The 21,730-nt window shown below is 44.6% G+C and overlaps 1 protein-coding gene across 2 annotated transcripts in view; it reads right to left on the reverse strand.

Moving 5' to 3' along the window:
- The window catches only part of CRYL1 (crystallin lambda 1), a 120,166-nt gene that overhangs the window by 59,075 nt on the left and 39,361 nt on the right, over nucleotides 1-21,730 (reverse strand). For both annotated transcript variants that reach the window (XM_002748881.7, XM_035302312.3), the window contains exon 3: nucleotides 19,002-19,128. In XM_002748881.7, the coding sequence (XP_002748927.1) occupies nucleotides 19,002-19,128 (127 nt within the window). The remainder of the gene's footprint in view (nucleotides 1-19,001; nucleotides 19,129-21,730) is intronic.

Genomic DNA, 21,730 nt, shown 5'->3' on the forward strand with positions numbered 1-21,730 from the left:
TTGCGGATGTTGAACCAGCCTTGCATCCCTGGGATGAAGCCAACTTGATTGTGATGGATAAGCTTTTTGATGTGCTGTTGGATTCAGTTTGCCATATATTACATATATTATTTACAGCTGCATAAACATGTAGTTAAAAATATACATATAAAGTATAAAGGACAAAGTTCATGTCACAATCCCTTGTGGACAAAAGAGAGCTACAATAGGGACCCGTACTTGTAAATTTTTTTCCCCTTAAATTGGATGGACGCACATGAGTCTTCGCTGTATTATTCTATGACTTCCTGTATGTCTAAAATAGTTCACTGAAAATGCTATAAGGTTCACATTTAAAATACCTGGGCCTGGCACAGTGGCTCATGCCTGTAATCCCAGCACTTTGGGAGGCCGAGGCTGGTGGATCATCTGAGGTCAGGAAGTTCGAGACCAGCCTGGCCAACATGGCAAAACCCATCTCTACTAAAAATACAAAAATTGGCCTGGTGTGGTGTTGGGAGCCTGTAATCCCAGCTACTCGGGAGGCTGAGGCAGGAGAATTGCTTGAATCTGGGAGGCAGAGGTTGAAGTGAGCTGAGATCAGGCCACTGTACTCCCGTATGGCAAATGAGCAAGACTCTGTCTCAAAGATACACACACACACACACACACACACACACACACACCTGGAAAGATAAACATCAATACTTCAACCTCCTGGGTCAAAGACTGGTACTGGTTCCTGGCCTGTTAGGAACCAGGCCACACAGCAGGAGGTGATCTGTGCCCCGCGCCTGAGCTCCACCTCATGTCAGATCAGCACAGCATTAGATTCTCCCAGGAGTGCAAATCGTACTGTGAACTGTGCATGTAAGAGATTATGTAATGCTCTGCTTACGAGAATCTTAAAAATGCCGAATGATGAGTGGTGGAACAGTTTCATCCTGAAACCACTCGCACCCCTCCAACCCCCGAAGTCGGCAATGAAAAAAACTGTCTTCCACGAAACCCGTGCCAGAAAGGTTGGGAACTGCTGCCTTAACCGGATTATTCTCTTTTATCCTGAATCTTTCTGTAATTAAACATGTAACCATTTGAATTTTTTTAAGGAGTTAAAGATGCCTGCAATTTTCCAGCTTTGCACTCCTCTTGGATTCAGCTATCTCTTCAAAACTTACTTTTTATTTTGTGTATTTTTTTTGAGACAAAGTCTCCCTATGTTCCCCAGACAGGATTCAAACTCCTAGGCTCAAGTGATCCTCCCAACTCAGACTCCCAAGTAGCTGGAACTACAGATGCATGCCGCCGCGCTCAGCTCAAAACTTACTTTTTGTTGAAGTATTGAATAGCCTTAGCTATTCAATAATCTCCAGCATTCAACAATCTACCAGTGACCACAGGTGGGATTCACTTCACTGGCCACTAACTGAACAAATAAGTCAACTTCTAAGTCTTCTTTCTAGAGACACTGATACCACCTTCTCCCTTTACCTAGTTGTTTTTGTGGGATTTTGTTTTGTTTTGTTTTTTGTTTTTGAGATGGAGTCTCATTCTGTCACCAGGCTGGAGTGCAGTGGCACGAACTCAGCTCACTGCAACCTCTGCCTCCAGGATTCAAGCAATTCTGCCTCAGCCTCCCAAGTAGCAAGGACTACAGGCATACACCACCATGTCTGGCTAATTTTTGTATTTTCAATAGAGATGGGGTTTAACCATGTTGTCCAGGCTGGTCTTGAACTCTTGACCTCAAGTGATCCACCCACCTCGGCCTCCCAAAGTGCTGGGATTACAGGCGTGAGCCACCACACCCAGCCCTCCCTTCACCTAGCTTTCTAACATCTAGTGCTGTGAGTCAGAGAGCGATCGCCCAGGCTTCCTGAAACAGTAACGTGAGGTGAGAAGTGAAGCACATCGACATCAAGTTCTGCTCTCTTCAACAGCATCCCTATTCCAACTCCCCACACCTCAGCAGTTTCTCAGGAAGTGTTAAGTGTCTACCACAGATATCACAACAACTTACTTTCTGGTGCCTTTTGAGGGTGTCATGATTAAAATAAGTCGTGGAAGTCTAAAAACATACAGGCCATTTTCTTCAGCAGATGGACCACATACGAAGATGTCGAGGAGAAAAAGCAAGTTCGAAAGTAGCACTTTCTTTTCAGTTCCTCTCTAGGCTCAACAGTCCTTTATAAACACAGATTTACTTTCAACTTTCTTATGTAAATCCACACACAAAACAAGCAATGTTGTATACCTCTGAACCCACAATACGTTTTAAAAGCTACCAGGAAGACCTTGAGAAGTTCAAGTCTGGGTCAGCATATACTTTATCAGACTTACCAGTCAGGATGCTTTCAGCTACAAGCAATCAAAAACCTAATTTAACCCACCTTACACAATAAAGACACGGAGTTGCTCACATCACAGAAAGGCCAGAGGCTGGGAGGAACGTCGGCTTCAATTAACTCAGTGGCTGGGACTTTTCCTTCCTCTAGAATTCTCTTAGCGGTGCATTCCTTCCTGTAGTAACTGTTTATCCTCAGGCTGGGAGCTAGACGGCTGCATGACCCCTGATCCTCGCAGCCACAAGCATGACAATGTTTAATTTCTTCTTGTGGCTTGCTTAGGAGAAGGAGGAGCCCAAAGCCCCAGGAAACCCGTCAAGGTCTTGGCTGAGCCAGTCACGCATCCTGCACCAGCTTCTGGCCCCTTGGGAGGGCTTGCCAGTAAGGCCCAGGGCTCCCGATGGGCTGAGACTAGGTAAGTCCTGCTCCTATAGTTGCAGCCCCTCCTTTATACCAAATGGAGCCTAATAAAAGTGAAGTGGAAGGATTGGAGGAACACAGTATTTATACCACAGCATAAAAGATCAGGACTGAGTTTGCGAATTTACGCCTAAAGGTCCTGAAGAAGGCTGTGGACAGTGCGATCATCTGGTGTTTGGGTATAAAACTACGTTACACCTGTCCTCCCTGCAAAGCAGGCTTTCTTCTTCCTCTAATATCTCAAGACCATAAATACACTCAGCAGCCCACTGTTGCCAAAATCAAAGTTGCATTAAAAGAGAAGAGAACCAGCCTTGGGAGGGGCAGCAGGACCTCCCTTCTGGTTCCTGGAAAGCCTCTGCCCCACTGCCACGACTCAGGTCTGGCCCTGGGTGCAGGTTCAAGCACAGCCTCAAGCACCGTTCTGCTCACAGTGCATCGACTGTGCTTCCCCAGAGCACACGCAGCAGCCACTGCAGGGAAGGAGACCACACCAAGGTCTCCGCACCGCCAGGACCGGGAAACCACAGGGAAGGCACCCAGCCCTCAAAGGCGCTCAGCCAGACAAGAGCAGTGGCATCGTCCAACCTTCTGGGGACTTTCTATTTTTCCATGGTTAACACAAAAAACCAATTCATTGTTCTACCTAACAACCAGTAAGAACAGAAAGGAAGGGGAAGCACATTTTGAACGGTGACATTTAAACCCAAAACTTTATTCCTCTCAGAGTCTCAAGACAAAAACAATAAAATCATGACTTGGCCAGGTGCGGTGGCTCACGCCTGTGATCCCAGCACTTTGGGAGGCTGAGGCAGGTGGATCACCTGAGGTCAGGAGTTTGACACCAAACTTCCTAACATGGTGAAACCCCGTTTCCACTAAAAATACAAAAAAGTAGTCCAGCATGGTGGTGCATGCCTGTAATTTCAGCTACTCAGGAGGCTGAGGCAGGAAAATCACTTGAACCTGGGAGGCAGAGGTTGCAGTGAGCCAAGATGGTGCCATTGCACTCCAGCCTGAGCAAAAAAAGTGATACTCCATCTCAAAAAAAAAGGAAAAAAAAAAACATCATGATACACATATAAAGAATCTTTCTTTTAAAAAAATAAGAGCTTATAACCTCTAGTCTGAGTTTCACTCAAGGGAAAGTATTCTGAACAAAATCATCCACAATACACAGAAGTTGTCTCAGCCATCAAAAAGGTGTCAGAAGAGTGAAATAATATCAAACCAAATGAACTGCAGTACCGGGGTGGTTGTGTACCTTAGAGCAAATACACATGAAAGAGTATGACGTGGCTATTACAGAAGTGGCCATGGGATTATGAAGCAACATGGAACACTTACATCAAATAACTTCTTCACTTTGATGACAGCTGTGTGCCAAAGCAAACAAAATATGTACATGAAAAGACAGGAAATCCCAAATTGATGCTAATTGTTGCATTAGGAAACCAGGTTTCTAGGTGCTCCTTCCCACTTTCCTATTAATAATACAGCCAACCCTCATGATCCATCAGACCCGGGTTCCAGGAAACCCATGGATGCTAAAATTTGAGGATGCTCAAGTTCTCACTCTTGCCCAAGGTGGAGTGCAATAGCGCGATCTCGGCTCACTGCACTCTGCCTCCCAGGTTCAAGTGATTCTCCTGCCTCAGCCTCCTGAGTAGCTGGGGTTACAGGTGCCTGCCACCACACCTGGCTAATTTTTGTATTTTTAGTAGAGATGGAGTTTCACCATGTTGATCAGGCTGGTCTTAAACTCCTGACCTCAGGTGATCCGCCTGCTTCAGCCTCCCAAAGTGCTAGGATTACAGGGGTGAGCCATGGCACTCAGCTCAATTCCCTGATTTTTTTTAAAAAAGGCCTAATATTTGCATATTACCTGTGCACATCTTCCTGTATACTTTAAATCGCCTCTAGATGACCTGTAATACTCATACAGTGTAAATGCTACATACGTAGTTGTTATACTGTATTGACTATATATAGGGTATGACAAGAAAAAATATGTACGTGTTCAACACAGACACAATTTTTGCCAAATATTTTCAGTTTCTGGTTGGCTGAATCTATGACGCAGAATCTGAGGGAGGGCTTCTGTGCCGACAGTCATAGCTCACTGTTACTACAGGCGTGGTCTTCTAAGCACTATGCATCATGGCCATTTCTGCCTCACCACAGCCTTAGGGGGTGATTTCTAATATTATCTCCATTTTATAATGAAAACAACTTCTGTTTTCTAAACTTCTTGTAAAAGTGTTGGCCATGCCCTCCTAAAGTACAAGCAAGGGGAGGCTAGCTAGAGTCAAAAGTCCCTCCCAACCACCGCCTTTAACTCTAAAAAGAGGGAATTCTGATGCTTAGGGACAGCACATGGCCCTCCGAGGCCTGGGACAGGCTCACTGGGGCAGTCCTGTCACTAGAAGAAGCTGAGGTTCCCCCCTGGGTATTCACTCTGCTAGAACACCTGCTGCATCTCCCAGATCCCAGACAGCCAGAGCAACACCTGGATCCTGGCATGCTGGGGAGAAAGGAGCACCCTAGAAAATCACAGGACTCTGGCTGGGGACCAGGGAGGGGAGGGCAGAGGAGAGAGGTCGAGGAGTGAAGCCCAATGTGCTCTCAGTGTTTGGGAGCTGCAATTGCTTTTTGCACTCACTTTTGGGCCTCTTGTTGCCATCAGGATGTTAGGATTTGAGGGGCCCAGATCCAGTCTCCTAAGTGGAATGGGGGTAGGGTGGCCAGAGAAGCAAACTCTAGTGCCTGCGCTGCTCAGAGAGGCAGGGAGTGAGTGAAAGAAGGTGATGTCAAATTACAGTCTTCAATCTAATTCTCGTTTTCCCACTTTTGATTGAAATAGGAATTTAAGAAATATTTCACTTTCCTCTCCACTTGAAGAAGAACAGCGCAAACACTGTGATATACAGCTATGAACAGGAGCCAACAGGAGTGGCAGGGACACACGCAGTCCCACCATGCCACACCCACAGGCTGCTCACTGTGGCCAGAGCATCCAACTTCAAAGAGCTTCAAGATAGCTATATTTTACGTGGAAATTTTAAACATCAGTGAGTCATTCAAACAAACAAGTGAACAATTATTTTTAAAGCTGCACATGGCCAGATTCGGCTCCTCGTACCAGCCTGAGACCTCTGAACTGCCCTTCAGCTAGAAGAGCCAGTGACAGCCTTGCGACCTCAGGACCTGGCTGGAGTGGGTGGGCGAGCGCCACAGGATGCGGCCAAAGCCCACCCCAATGTAGAGAGCACACTTGGAGGCCCCGGTGTCTGCCCAGGGCTCCATGGAGCCCACCATCTGGCCACCACAAATAACATGGTCTGCTTCATAAAAGGACAGACGATGTAGAAGGACCCCCTTGGTGAAGGTGGGGCTGGGGTGGGGCTGGGCACATGCAACACAGGTGTAAAAGTTGATATTACAGCTCACCCAGAGGAAATGAAAGCAGGAAAAGCAAAAACAGTTCATTTAAGACTCAAGAAAAATCCTTTTCCATTTCTCATTTCATCATGATTTATATAATGAAATAATGGCTCTCATGGATTCTAACATCCCAGGAAATTACCAAAAACATAGCAAGTGAATCAGATTAAGTAACAGGGTAATTGAGTTGAGGGTCACACATATGGCTATTAATGGCAGGCTCAGTTTCTACTTCTTAATCGCTGAAGAAGGAGATTCCCTATCTCTGGGCTGAGAAGGGAACAGACTCTGAATAAAAATATCTGGACACAGTAAGAAAGGCACGGGCACGACCTGGATTCCAGAGAGCAGCAGCTAGAGCTCCCCTATGGCTCCTGGAAACTGCTTCATTTAAAAGCATACATATAAGAATCAGAATCTTAAGGTGCTGACAATATAGTTTTCATAATTTCCTCCACTTTCTGCCATCATAGTGGCCTTTAAACTGCTCACTAGGTATCTCGAAGCAGACCTCAAGTCCAGGACCAGCGCCCGCAGCAGGCAGCTCTCACACCCACCTGTCCTGTCCCATCCGCAACCCTTGCTACACAGGGATGGGATGTAGACTTCCTCTAATATCTGAGCTGGGAAGAGTGGGCTATACTCTACAAGCGACAAACCTGTAAAGCAACCAACACGTGAAAAATTCCGTGTCGTCCTCAAAAGGCTTACCATGAGCCAGCCAGCCCCTGTTTGACAAGACGCACAATTATTGCGTGGAATTCCTATTCATATAAATGACCATAATTAGTAATATTTCTTCACAGCCAAACCAAGTATTTCAAGGGACAGCTTGAGGAAAAAATGAGAGAAAACCTTGGGAAGAAATAAAATGCTCCTGACCTCTCAGAGGCAGCAAAGACCCCCAGGTTGCTCATGCTGGGAGTGCTCATGGCTCAGCTGTGTCGAGGGGGACACACACAACTTCATCTTCCCTCCCAGGGCCCTCAGCCACTGACCAGCCTAGACAGGTTTGCTGAAGAAACCCTCTCCTGCCTGGACTTGTCCCAGCTCCTTTACTTTCATAAAGGGAAGGAGACTGTTTGGGCTTAAAGACCTTGACCCCCTCAACTTTGGATCTTGTGATTCAGCTCCCAAAGTCTCAGGGATAAGGCTCCTCTGCCTCAGGGTCAGGCTAGCTCTAAACTCTTGGTCCATCCACTCCAGCTTCTAACAGCCCAGCATCTGGACCCGTGTGCAGCCTCCTTCAACCCCCAATGTCTGGAACACAGGCAGCAAAATCCTCTTGCCATGTCCATTGCCCAGAGTGGCAAGTTAGAAGTCAGCCTCACAGACAGGATGAGCAGCACCAGGCTACGGGGGCAGGGAGGGAGCAGACAGCTGGACAGGGAGAAGGGAGAGGCTGGCTAAGCCATCCGCTGCCTCAGGAGTGCCAGGAAGAGGGCCGCCCCGAATTCCTGGACCCCAGCATGCCCCTGTCTCTCCCTCTCTGGCAGGGGCAGCAGGTGTGCAGGCTCCAGCTGGAGTCCAAGCGACCTCATCCAGAGGCTGACTCCACCTGTGGGCTCTGGAGTAAGATCCTCATCTTGCCATTTGTAAACAGATAATCCATTCAGTCATCAACAAATGTTTATTAAGTTCCCGCCATGTGCCAGGCACTGCTTTAGGTGCTGGAAAAACAGCAGCAGATAAAGCAATCAAAAATATTCCTGAGGGGTGCAGGCAAAATAATTGCGGGTGGAGTGGTAATGGCACAAAATAAATACTAGCACCCACCTAACGGGGGTGTGGTGAGGACTGAAGTGGGTCATTTTGCATTAAGTGTTAAGGGCGTGGCCAGGGCCTGGTCCATGGTAAGGGATGGACTCACAGTAGTTACCATTACCTGCGAGTTATAGGCCAAGACTGAAGAAGAGCCACGCCAGCCGCAGGAGGTCCTGGGAATACAGGGGAATCACCTGATGCTGTGCAGCTGGCACTGGCCATGCTCAGAGAAACCAGGGACCCATGCAGGGGAAGATTCCCACCCACCACCTACCAGCTTGGGTGGCAAGATTGCGAGTGCCTTCAAACACAAGCAAAGCAAGATGCAAAAGGCTGCAGGATGAGTCCCAGTGACAAAGCCACAAATCACAGGCAGAGAGCCTGTTAAAGGAAGGCTGTGCAAGTGTGCTCAGTCAGTGGAAAGTGGGCTTGCTCCAGGAAGGCCACGGCCTCATCCTGGCCTGCATCACCTGCCCCTTGTACACTGCAAGTCCAGGACAGGTCCTGCACAAGCAGCAGGTCCTCATCTCCATCGCACTCACTCATCACCCCTCAGAGGAAACCCCAGTAGCTGCCTCCTTTGCCAAGACAACAGCAATAGCTACTCCAGTGTCCCAGATGTCTTCCCCCACACAAACTTGCAAGGCGATGCTTGCTGACTACCAGGGCCTCTGAAAGGCGGGAAGGGAATTAGCCGGGCATGGTGGCACATGCCTATAATCCCAGCTACCCAGGAGGCTAAGGCAGGAGAAAAGCTGGAACCCAGAAGGCAGATGCTGCAGTGAGCCGAGACCATGCCACTGCACTCCTGCCTGAGCGACAGAGCAAGACTCCGTCTCAAAAAAAAAAAAAGAAAGAAAAAAGAAATACAGTAAGGTCTCTGCTGGGCAGCAGGGATTAACACAGCACAACCTAACTCCTAAGAGGTGAAAGGCCCCAACTTGAAAGGAACCTTTTGATTTCCCCCAGTGGTTCAAACAGATTTACTGGGCAACAAGTCTTTGAATATTGACTTTCAAATGAAAATAAGCACAGCAAGGCGGCGTGCCAGCAGATATGCTCCCAGCATGCCGATGCTGCTAGGTGAGCCACAGGGCGCCAGAACCAGAGGAGAAACACGCAGCGGGGCCAGCACTGAGTTCCACAGGTGCCGCTTACTTTCCACTAACACGAAGCTTTCAGACAGATTCCCGCTTATGCCTCATACCTCTGAAAAAGGCAGGCTCAGCAGGGTGAGGTGGCTCATGCCTGCAATCCCAGCACTTTGGGAGGCCGAGGCTAGAGGACTGTTTGGGCCCAGGAGCTCAAGGCCAGCTTGGACAACATAGTGAGACCTCGTTCTCTACTAAAAAATTACCTAGGCGTGGTGGCACGTGCCTGTAGTCCCAGCTATTCGGGAGACTGAGGTGGGAGGATAGCTTGTGCCCTGGAGTTAAAGGCATTAGTGAGCTATGATCACACAGCTACATTCCAACCTGGGCAGCAGGGCAAGACCTGGACTCCAAACAAGCTTAAGTAATGAATTAATATATATATTACATTTATTATGATGTATTTATATAAACCTGGCACTGTTTTAGGTGCTGGAGAAACAGCAGCAGGTAAAACAATCAAAAATATTCCTGAGGTGTGCAGGCAACAATGATTGGGGCTGGAGAGCAGGCATAGCATAGAATAAATACTAGTGCCCACCTGACGTGGGCATTCTGAGGACTGAAGTGGGTCATTCTGCATAAAGTGGGCAGCACAGGGCCTGGCCCATAGTAAGGGATTGACACACAGGTATATATACAGTCAGAGTCCATGGTGTAGTTAATATTAAATATTATCATTTAATAATATTTAAATTTAAGTACATAAAAATATGTTTTAAAATATATTAAAAATATAAAAATAAATTTAAAAATATTTTTATATATTATTTTGGTGTAATAGATAACATACAATATCCTATTATATATTACATTAACATATATACTGTAGTATATATAGACAGTATATATTATATAATGATAATATATAATACTAAAATTACTATATATGCTATCGTATATACTATAGTATAATAACACTATATGTTATAGTATTATATATTATTATATAATATATATTATGTAGTTATATATATGTATATAAATATATACGGGCAGGCTCCCCGGTGTATTTTGTATAGTACACAGAATCTAACAGTCTTCATAAAATGTAACAGATAGGAATTGGAGGAATTGCGTTAGGCATGTCTTCCTCTTAGTAGCCTGCAAACTTTGTTAATATTTATAATTGACATTTTTTTAAAGGGATGGTTTCTGTCCTAAACCCTGGAACGAAAACTGTGACTGGCCCCATCCTGGGGACAGCATCAAGTATGGCAATGTTGAGCCAGGGATGCTGGGTCTGCCCCTGTACTCTCCTGTCATCACGCAGTTAATCAAGAAGTCACAGACCAGGCTGTCACCAAGAACTGCTTCTTCCTGCACTGCTGCAGGAACACACCAGGTGACCTCCCCACCCACTCCCTAACACCTAAGTCAAAATCGAAACACAGCTAGATCCCAGCCTTCCAGACTTAAGAGACATTACAAAGAAGTAATGTTTACTTCTTCAAAAAATGTATGGCTGGGTACAATAGCTCATGTCTGTAATCCCAGCACTTTGGGAGACCGAGGCAGACAGATCACCTGAGGTCAGGAGTTCGAGATCAGCTTGGCCAACATGGTGAAACCCTGTCTCCACTAAAAATATAAAAATTATCCAAGCGTAGCAGTGGGCACCTGTAATCCCAGCTACTCAGGAGTCTGAGGCAGGATAATCGATTGAACCCAGGAGGCAGAGGTTGCAGTAAGCCAAGATCACACCATTGTACTCCAACCTGGGTGACAAGAACAAAACTCCATCTCAAGAAAAAAAAAAAAAAAAATTACCACCTTCCATTGGCAGGTGGCTGTGAAGGGGTAAAAGCCAAAATGCCCAAAGTAGAAATTCAGGCTAATGCTGACCTGGCGCCAGGCTTCCTGTTGCCTTCTAACATTCTGCTCCAGCACATGTAACTTCATACTCCACCCCACAAGGCAGAGGCCGAAGAGAACAAATCACTGTGGAATATCTTCCCAGTGCTCTTGCAGGTCCCACGATGTCTGAGACACAGGCAGGTCATGGCCTCGTCCATCACTACAGGGCCTGCCAGCGCACACCATGCCAACACCTGCCTTTCCTGGATGCTGTGGGGGCCCATGAGGCTGGCCATGTTTAGTCCTCACCTGCAGACAGACTGAATGCCATGAGGATGCCCTCCCCTTCTAAGACTTTATTTTAGTGTCCTTCTTATGTTTTGACGTAGCATTTTCTCAAGTCCTATTTGGTCATAGAAGAAGCTAAATACATAACTACAGATTAAGAGAAAAACTTGCCCGTCTCTTGAATGCATAACTTTTTTTTTTTTTTTTTTGAGATGGAGTCTCACTCTTTCACCCAGGCTGGAGTGCAGTGGTGAGATATCAGCTCAACCTCTGCCTCCTGGGTTCAAGCAATTCTCCTGCCTCAACCTCCTGAGTAGCTGGGACAACAAGCACATGCCACCCCACCTGGCTAACTTTTTCTTTTTTTGTATTTTTAGTAGAGATGGTGTTTCATCATACTGGTCAAGGTGGTCTTGAACTCTTGAGCTCTGGTGATCCACCTACCTCAGCCTCTCAAAGTGCTGGGATTACAGGCTTGAGCCACCACATCTGGTCTGTATAACATTTTTCATTCCTTGCTCATATTATACCTTTGAAGCTACACGTACTACCAAAAAAAGTCAAGCAGATAAAAATACAGCATCACAGAAATAAGACCTCATGCCCCCTTCTGTAAGCACGCTATTTGAATAAGCCAAGAGCAAGCCATCTGGAAAGTACAGGTTGTGGTAAGAAGCTAGTAGAACATTAGGACAGAATGTTTTCACACTTCGCAAGTGAAAACTGAAGGCTCGTGCTTCCAGATGATCTCGTGAGTGCGTGAGGTGGGCTTGCCCCAGTCCACCCAGAGTTCCATGCACCTTAGCAATGTCATAGCGCTCAGCGACAAATTATCAATAACCACAACCACACAGACAACGTCAAATTCATTTTACTCTGTGAAAGAACCCAAACTCAAAAGGCTACATCATGTGTGATTCCATTTTACATCACATTCTGGAGAAGACAAAACTCTAGGGACAAAAACCAGATCAGTGGTGGGCAAGGCATGGGGAAGGGCGGGAGGAGGTGAGCTGCAAAGGGAAAGAAGAGCTCTGTGCTCTGGAGCCCGACTGTGACGCTGGTTTCATACGTGACCACATGCATCTGTCAGACACACAGCACTGAACGCTGAAACAAGTGAATTTTCTTGTATGTAAATTATACCTTAGTAAACCTGATTTTACAATTTTTAAGAAAAAAAAAAAAAACATGTACAGCCAGACGCAGTGGCTCACTCCTGTAATCTCAGCACTTTGGGAGGCGGAAGTGGGTGGATCACCTGAGTTCTGGAGTTCCACACCAGCCGGACCAACATGATGAAACCCCATCTCTACTAAAAATACAAAACTTAGCCTTGTGTGGTGGTGCACACCTATAATTCCAGCTACTCAGGAGGCTGAGGTAGGAGAACTGCTTTAACCCAGGAGGTGGAGGTTGCAGTGAACCGAGATCATGCCACTACACTCCAACCTGGGTGACAGAGTGAGGCTCCATCTCAAAAAGAAAAAGAAAAAATACATACAACAGGAAAAGCGTAACTCCAGTTTCCCTGCACATCCCCAAATATTCTTAGGGCTGCTATCCCACGTGCCCAGTGCTGCCTGAACCTCCCACTCCCTGGCCATCCCTACCAAAAGGAGGAATATTCTGAGTCTTAGTTAACTGAGACTGAAAGTCTAACAAGCTTCTATCCTCAAAGAAAACAAATAAATTTCCAGAAGAACACTACCTCCTGTAATTACTGACAGGGTCTGAAAGTCCTTTTCAAAATGACTAGCATTCTCTCCATTTTAAAGGTATAGTTGAAATGCAAATTCTGATCATCTACATAGACAATATCAATTTTACTTCTCAATTTCAGCTATCGTTCTGACTTTGTGTAAGGAAACCCCATTTAAACTTCATAACTCTTTAAACATTCCCACAGCTCCCACCAGCTACTGTGATCCCCAGTTTTAAATTCCAGAGATCAGAGATTAGATAAGGCCTCTATATAGTGGCTAATGAGCCTTAATGTGCTTTAAAAGTCAAGGCTTGAGACCTGCTTTTCAGAATAACCTTATTTTTCCAGCACAGTAGATTTTCTTGCCAGGCAAGATTTGATTTCAAAATTGCATTAAGGTCCTAGAAATTCAGGTTTCTTTCTTGCATGCTCCCACCTTTCAGCAGAGTTATTAGGAAACGTCCGGACCCAGGCTCCCGCCCTATCCACTGGGGAAAACTGCACTCACATTGCTGGGCTTCCCCCCATCAGGCTGGGTGGATCCCACAGTGGGATTGTTTTTAGCAGAAGCATTTGTGGCAGGCAGTGTGTGTGTGTGTGTGTGTGTGTGTGTCTGTGTGTGCATGTGCATGCACACACTCCTCAAGCTCTGCCTCCTGCTTTTGAACAATTCCCTAAAGTAATAATACTTTTGTTTTTATAAGAAAACCACGGCAACATATTTTATAAGAAAACCGAAGCAACAGAGACGGCATTGGAGATCATTAAATTAGGTGAAATAAGCCAGGCACAGAAAGATGAAGATCCCGTGTTCTCACTTACGTATGGAGCCAAAGCAGCGGGTCTCACGGAGGTAGAGAGTAGAATGGTGGACCACCGCAGCGGGCAGTTACCAGGAATGGGAAGGAGGGATGAAGAGAAGCTGGTTAATGAGTACAAAATACAGTTAGCTAGAAGGAATAAGTTCTAGCATTCAATAGCACAGCACAAAATTTAGAGTTAATAATTTATTATATATTTCAAAATAGCTAGAAGATATATAATATTCCCAGCAAAATAAAAGATAAACACGAGGTACTGGGTATCCTAATACACTGGCATTTGACCATGACACACTGAACACATGAATCAATCTCACATGCATCCCAAATGTGTACAATTCAGATACAGCAATTAATTTTTTTAAAAAAAGAAAACTGTATGAGTAGCCTAGATTGATTTTTCTACACTGAGAACCTTTTTTGTATAAATCAGGAAAAGGAGCTGTAAGAGCTGCTAAGAGGTTTCTGCTGGCAAGAAGTCTGTGGACCCCGAGATGTGGTGGCACCATGGGCAGGTTAGTGGTTGCGGCCTGAGAAAGGCCATGGACTTCGGAAACCTCAGCGTTAATGCCATTCTTAGAGGAAGTCTTCTTTCAGGTTTGCCATCAAATGGTGGATATCACAATTTTTCAAGTCTAAAAGTCGTATGTCTCACTTTAGGCCAGGAGTTCAAGACAGGCCCGGCCAACATGGTGAAACCCCATCTCTACTAAAAATACAAAAATCAGCCAGGCGTGGTGGTACACATGCCTGTAATCCTAACTAATTGGGAGGTGGAGGTTGCAGTGAGCCAAGATCGTGCCACTGCACTCCAGCCTGGGCGACAGATCAAGACTCTGTCTCAAAAAAAATAAAAATACACACACACACACACACACACACACACACACACACACACACGTCTTCTATCTGATCTACCCCTGAGCAAATCACACAGCAGGAAATGTTCTAAGTTTTAAATAAAAACCATGATACAAAATTCTATTTACAGTATAATCTCAAATGCATTAGAGAGAGAGAAAATAAACAGGAGAAGTGGAAAAATATAAAGACACAAAAACCATAAGTATTTTTCGAATAATGGACCTAAACAGGATTGTCCTAAACTTTCTTTACAACATAGAGATGCTTAATTCTGTAAGATACATGTTTAACATGACATTTTGTTGGCAACACTAATGTACTTTAACAAACATATGGTGCAGCATTAGGTAGGTTTCACTTTGGGGGTTTAATTTACTTTTTTGTTTGGTAAACCTGAGACACTAATATGCATTAGGTTTCGTTGTTTTTGAGACAAGGTCTCGCTCTGTCACCCAGGCTGGAGTGCAATGACACGATCTTGGCTCACTGCAACCTCCACCTCCTGGGTTCAAGTGATTCTCATGCCTCAACCTCTCCAGTAGCTGGAATTACAGGCATGCACCACCACGTGTGGCTAATTGTTTTGTATTTTTAGTAGAGATGGGGTTTTGCCATGTTGCCCAGGCTGGTCTTGAACTACTGAGCTCAGGCAATCTGCCCACCTTGGCCTCCCAAAATGCTGGGATTATAGGCGTGGGCCACCACCATGCCCAGCCTATGCACTAGTTTTAAAATTCAGAGGATTAAAGTTTCTCTACATCATATAAAGAAATGTGTAGGCTGGGCACAGTGACTCAAGCCTATAATCCCAGGACTTTGTCGGGGGTGGAGGCAGATGAATCACTTGAAGTCAGGAGTTAAAGAACAGCCAGCGCAGCATGGTAAAATCTCATCTCTATTAAAAAAAAAAAAATATATATATATATATATACAAAAAATTAGCCAGGTGTGGTGGCACATGCCTGTAATCCCAGCTACTCCAGAGGCTGAGGCATAATAATGCCTTAAATCCGGGAGGTGGAAGGTGCAGTGAGCCAAGATCATGCCATTGCACTCCAGCCCGGATGAAAGAGCCAGACTCCATCTCAAAAAGGAAGAAAGAAATGTGTGAACATGCCGAAGAAAATCAGTCAACTGGCAAAAATGAGCTGTTAATTTTTTTTTCTTACTCATCCTTCCTTCTGAATCATTTCATTCTCCTACCGAATACCTTTCTTGCAGGATTCTAATCACGACACAGATTGAAATCCAAACCTTCTAGTTCTTTACTGTTTTATAATTATTTTTTCCTCAGGTCTCATAATCTGTTTTGTTTTGTTTTGTTTTGTTTTGTTTTGTTTTGTTTTGAGATGGAGCATCACTCCAGCTGCCCAGTCTGGAGTGCAGTGGCCAGATCTCAGCTCACTGCAACCTTCACCTCCCAGACTCAGGCAATCCTCCCACCTCAACTTCCCGAGTAGCCGGAACTACAGACACGTGCCACCACACCCAGCTAAGTTTTTATATTTTCAGAAGAGATGGGGTTTCACCATGTTGGCCAGGCTAGTCTCAAACTCCTGAGCTCCAGCAATCCACCTACCTCAGCCTCCCAGAGTGCTGGGATTACAGGCAAGAGCCACCACACCCAGCCTTCATCTTTATTTCTTTAAAGAAACACTTAAATAGTGCTTCTCTTCATGTATTCGTCTAAGCACTATATAATCACTCAGTTCACCTAAGTAATTCTTCAGGTTGGCATTCATAGCATGGCGACTTAGTTTCCACCTTAGGCCAGCCTTTCCTGCCTCTCCAATGATCTGTAATGTGGCCTTACGAACATCCTCAAAGGGACTTCTCATCTTGTTCATCTCTTCCTGAGACACAATCCTCCCACCCCCACCCCAAAAATTCACTTGTCAAAGGTCAAGACAAGCTCAAATCCTGCCTGCATTAAACCTTCCCAAAACCTCCCAGTCAGAACTATCCCTACCCATTCCTCCCTCTGGTACTGGAGGTACAACAATTTCTGAAGAATATAAACTCTCAAAGGAAGTAAACCTCCTAGTTTACATCATCCTTCTCTAGCTTTCTCTTCTCATCTTGCCTGGCTCTGTGCCTAGCCATAATAGATGTGGCTCAACATGTCATGCCATGTAAATACACTCATTTAATCCATAAAATAAAGATCGACCGTAAAGAGCAGTTTTCAGTAGTGCCAGCCATGAACAGAACACTATATATTGTCCCATGTGATTCTTTATTACCAAAATTGTTATCAATGGTCATGATGTAAAATAATTACCATTTTCTATGTGCCAAGTACCATGTAAGCACTTTACATACCTTCTAAATTCACATATTCCCCCAAATTACTCTTTAACAGAAAAACTTGCCTTGTTACCCAAGACTATTATAATGTTCTCATATTACGGAGGGTTCACCACTTTATAAAAAACAATACAGTATTTGAGGAAGACACATTCACCAGAACTAATTCGATTAGGGTAGTTTTAGATGTTTATAGAAATCATATGATAAACTATCAAAAAATCAGATGGGGAGACAAAGAAATTTAACATGGATAGATGAATTATTCCTGGGGATTGACTTTACAACTGCTACTGCTAGGAAATTTATAAATTAGCTCTAGAAAGATTCTTTAAAAGAAAAAAAAGTTGAAGGAATAAAGAAACAGACACAAAAAGAAAAAAAAGATAAATAAAACAGCCAGTTGCCACACTATGGAATCACAAGTATAGTATTACAAGAGGGAAAAACACTTGAATGCTTCAGAATTAGTCTTTGACGCTGGGTTTAAATTTGCAGTGCCAACATTGTCGATGGATTCAAAAAGCTCTGCATAGCAAACATCTCCAAGCAGCACAGGTAACACGGTGTGGGAACTCTGTTTAGAGGGACTAAAAGTGATTGTAATCACACTGACAAACACGCTGAAATTGGAGACATCAGCCGAGAGTTTGAACAAAAACATTCTGGGAAATGTGAAAGTAGAAATTATAGAAATAGATCACTTATTCATATTTGAATCACATTATATAACTAAATATTTTCCTTAAAAACTAAACTCATGGCCGGGCAGGTGGCTCATGCCTATAATCCAAGCTACTTGGGAGGCTGAGGTGCAAGAATCGCTTGAACCCAGGAGGCGGAGGTTGCAATGAGCCAAGATCGCACCACGGCACTCCAGCCTGGGTGACAGATCAAGACTCTATCTCAAAAAATAAAATAAAATAAAATAAATTCATGTGAAAGAAGCTTCTCTGTCAAGACCAGGCCTGGAGAGCATCTGTCCTCTTCAGAAGCAAGCCCTTTTATAGCATCCGCAGCTGAGTAAAGGCTGAAACAGGCGGCCCTGGAAACTCATTAGGAGCCCTCGGGTTCCTTTAAAGACCCTTCAACTTCATACAAACTTCACCATATCCAGAGACAGAGGATACTATATTAGAAAGAGACAAGAAGTTGAAAAACAGTCCTCTCCTTGTGTTCTGTTGTGACACACATTTGTTAAATGAATTTTTAGCAAATTGAGAAATTTAAGCATTTTAAGAAATTTTAGAGTCATAGAGACCTAAAACCTCCATCTTCTGTATTTGACCCAAATCTGAGAGCCGCAACTGACCAGAGAACACACACAGCCTTTTCAGCTTGCTTCCAGATTCTCAGCTATGATATCAACAGAGTAACAACGTGAAATGTGCAAATCTCAGAACACAAAATATCAAGGAGAGATACTGGGAATAATGACTCTTTTTGTTTTAGGTAAATTTGCAGAAACCTTATAGCAGTAAGTGCAGCCTTGGAAGAGACAAGGGTATGCCTCAGGATTCTTCAACAGGGCAGGGCCTGTGCATGGGCACAGGCGCTCCAAAAGCGGGGGTGCCTGGAAAGAGGGCCAAGCCCCGATGGCTGCTCCCAGCTCCACCTGGAGGGACCACTCACCTCTCCAGGCTCATCCTGCTGTGCAGACAGCACCCATGAGGATTACTCTTTTCTAAAGTAAAGTTGTTGGAAAGCCTACATCTAAGTGAAAGGTTTTCTTTTTGATGATTTAAGCTTTTGCTCAATTACATACGAGAACAAGAATAATCTCTTATTTGATAAGATAATAAAACAAAATAGAATTCGCCTATTTTTGCTAAAACGATTAATGCCTCTAAAATACAACATTGTCACCAGAAGCCCTAGTGGCCTTGCGGATAAGGCACTGGCCTCCTAAAACAGAACATTTTCACAGTAGTTTGATGAGAACCCAGTATAGAGGGTGTTCTGAGGACCACACTTCCTGTCACATAAAACAAAATCCTGCCCTTGAAGATGCAAAATGTCCACACCTGCCACTACTGTATCCTGCCCCGTTCCTCTGGAGAGGCTGCGCGAAAACGTCTTAGGCCCCACAGATGCGGCGCCAGCATCCTTCACTCACCTGAATGTGCATGGCGCCCTCTACTGCTTCTTGGATACTGGGACATCCACTGATGAGTGACAGCTGCTCTTCCACACTCAGGGAGCCTTTCAGAGAGCCTGCCTGTTCCAGCGACTTCATCTCCTTCCTGGAAAGTCAGAGAGAAGGATCACTGTGAGTATTCAAGACCACATTTAAAAACAAATAAAGGTCAGCATCAGGAAGCATCAGGGAAAAGCGAAGCGGAACCACAATGAGATACCACCTCACACCCATTAGGGTGGCGACTACCAAAAATAGAAACTAGCAATTGTTGGCAAGGCTGTGGAGAAACTGGAACCTTCGTGCTCTGTTAGTGAGGCTGTAAAATGGCGCGACTGCCATGGAAGACAGACATGGCAGTTCCCCAAAACAGAATTACAGCATGCTCCAGCAATTCCACTTCCAGGTATAAACCCAAAATAATGGAAAGCAGGGTCTCCAAGAGATTTTTGTACACCAGTGTGCACAACAGCATTATTCACAATAGCCAAGAGGGAGAAGCAACCTAAGTGTCCATCAGTAGATGAGTAGATAAGCAAAATATGGTACATACACACAACGGAAATTATTCAGTATTAGAGGAAGGAAATTCTGACACATGCTACAATATGGATGGACCTTCAGGACATTATGCTGACTGAAATAAGCCAGTCACAAAAGGAAAATTACTGTGTGATTCCACCCACAAGAGGTATCCAGAGCAGTCAAAATAATAGAGACAGGCCAGGTGCAGTGGTTCACACTAATACTAGCACTTTGGGAGGCTGAAGTGGATGGATCACTTGAGGTCAGGAGTTCGAGACTAGCCTAGTTAACATGGCGAAACCCTATCTCTATTAAAAATACAAAAAAAAAAATAGCTGGGTGTAGTGGTGGGCACCTGTAATCCCAGCTACTTGGGAGACTAAGGCAGGAGAATCACCTGAACTCGGGCAGCAGAGGTTGCAATGAGCCAAGGTCACGCCACTGCACTCCAGCCTGGGTGACGGAGCAAGACTCTGTCTCAAAAAAAATACTAATAGACAGAATTAGAATGTTGGTAGCTGCAGGAGCTGCGTGTTGAGGAATGGGGAGTTAAGGTTTAATGGTTACAGAGTTTCAATTTGAGAAGATGAAAATGTTCTGGAGATGAATGATGGTGAGGGTTGCAAAACAATGTAAATATATTTAATACACTTAAAACATTAAGATAAGTCGTATTACATACACTTTACCACAATTTAAAATCTTAATTATTTTTTTGAAAATGAAACAAGCCCCATGGCAGGAGTCAGGGGGGAAAGTTGGAAAACAGTGGTTCTTAAACCTTTTCCTTGGGTCAGGCCCCTGAGGTGGAAGGATTGAAAGAAGGTACTTACAACAGAGTCGGCTTGGTGGCATGTGAGCTGTGAGGTCACCTGGGCCACCAGACTCAGAAAGGCCTGTGCTGGGTTTACTGCTCTGCTGTCCACATCTTAAAATTCTTAATATATTTTTGCTTTGGGGTTTTTTTTGTTTGTTTGTTTTTTTGAGACAGGGTCCTGCTCTGTCACCCAGGCTGGAGTGCAGTGGCACAATCATGACACACCACACCCTCAACCTCCCAGAATCAAGTGATCCTCCCACCTCAGCCTCCCAAGTAGCAAGAACTACACACTCACACCACCACGCCTGACTAATTTTTTGTATTTTTTGGTAGAGACGGGGTTTCACCATGTTGCCCAGGCTGGTCTTAACTCCTGGGATCAAGTGATCCTCCTGCCTTGGCCTCCCAAAGTGCTAGGATTATAGGTGTGAGCCACAGTGCCTGGCCCTAAATTTTTTTTAAAAAGAGGGAGAGAATGTTTGAGATTTTTTTTCTCATGTAAGTAATTTGGAAGATTTGTAATATATCGGCTTTAAAAAAAATCTACCTACCTTAAAATAGGGCCAGAAAACAGATGTCTTATTTTGGAGGATTATAAGGACCAACATACAGATTCCTGATAGGATCTCATCACCCGCAAAACAACTCAGTGTTAGAACCAAATATTCTGGACCACCGTCCCCAGAGAGCAGGCAGTTTCAAAGTTTCATATAGAACCAATTCCTTGAATTGGAGGCTTATAAAGTTAGTGAGGCGAGGCACAGTGGCTCACGCCTGTAATTCCAACACTTTGGGAGGCCGAGGCAGGTGGGTCAGTTGAGGACAGGAGTTTGAGACCAGCCTGGTCAACATGGTGAAACCTCATCTCTACAAAAAATACAAAAAGTAGCTGGGCATGGTGGTGCACACCTGTAGTCCCAGCTACTCGGGAGGCTGAGGTGGGAGAATCACTTGAGCCCAGGAGATGGAGGTTGCAGTGAGCCATGACTGAGCCACTGCACTCCAACCTCGGAGACAGCGCGAGATCCTGTGTCAAAAAACAAACAAGCAAGCAAAAGAGAAAAACAAGGTAGCTAGTGAAAAATATACAAAATGAAATATGTATCTTAGCCAGTTCATTTAGAAGTTTATTAGTTCAATAGGGTACTATGAGGCATCTTAGCAACAGATTAGAGATTTAAGATTTAGAAGGTCGATAGCTAAAATCAAAAAAGAACTGGTTCAAGGTAAGCGGCAGCAAATAAATATTTGAAACATCGTGGAGGGAAATGTAACAAAAAGGGTTATGAGAAAAGGTTTGTCTATTAAGATAAAAAGGAAACACAGATGTTCATGGGTCCTACTGGGTCCTGTGATTCTGAGT

The sequence above is a fragment of the Callithrix jacchus genome, chromosome 5 (assembly GCF_049354715.1).
Source record: "Callithrix jacchus isolate 240 chromosome 5, calJac240_pri, whole genome shotgun sequence".
NCBI classification, from domain to species: domain Eukaryota; kingdom Metazoa; phylum Chordata; class Mammalia; order Primates; family Cebidae; genus Callithrix; species Callithrix jacchus.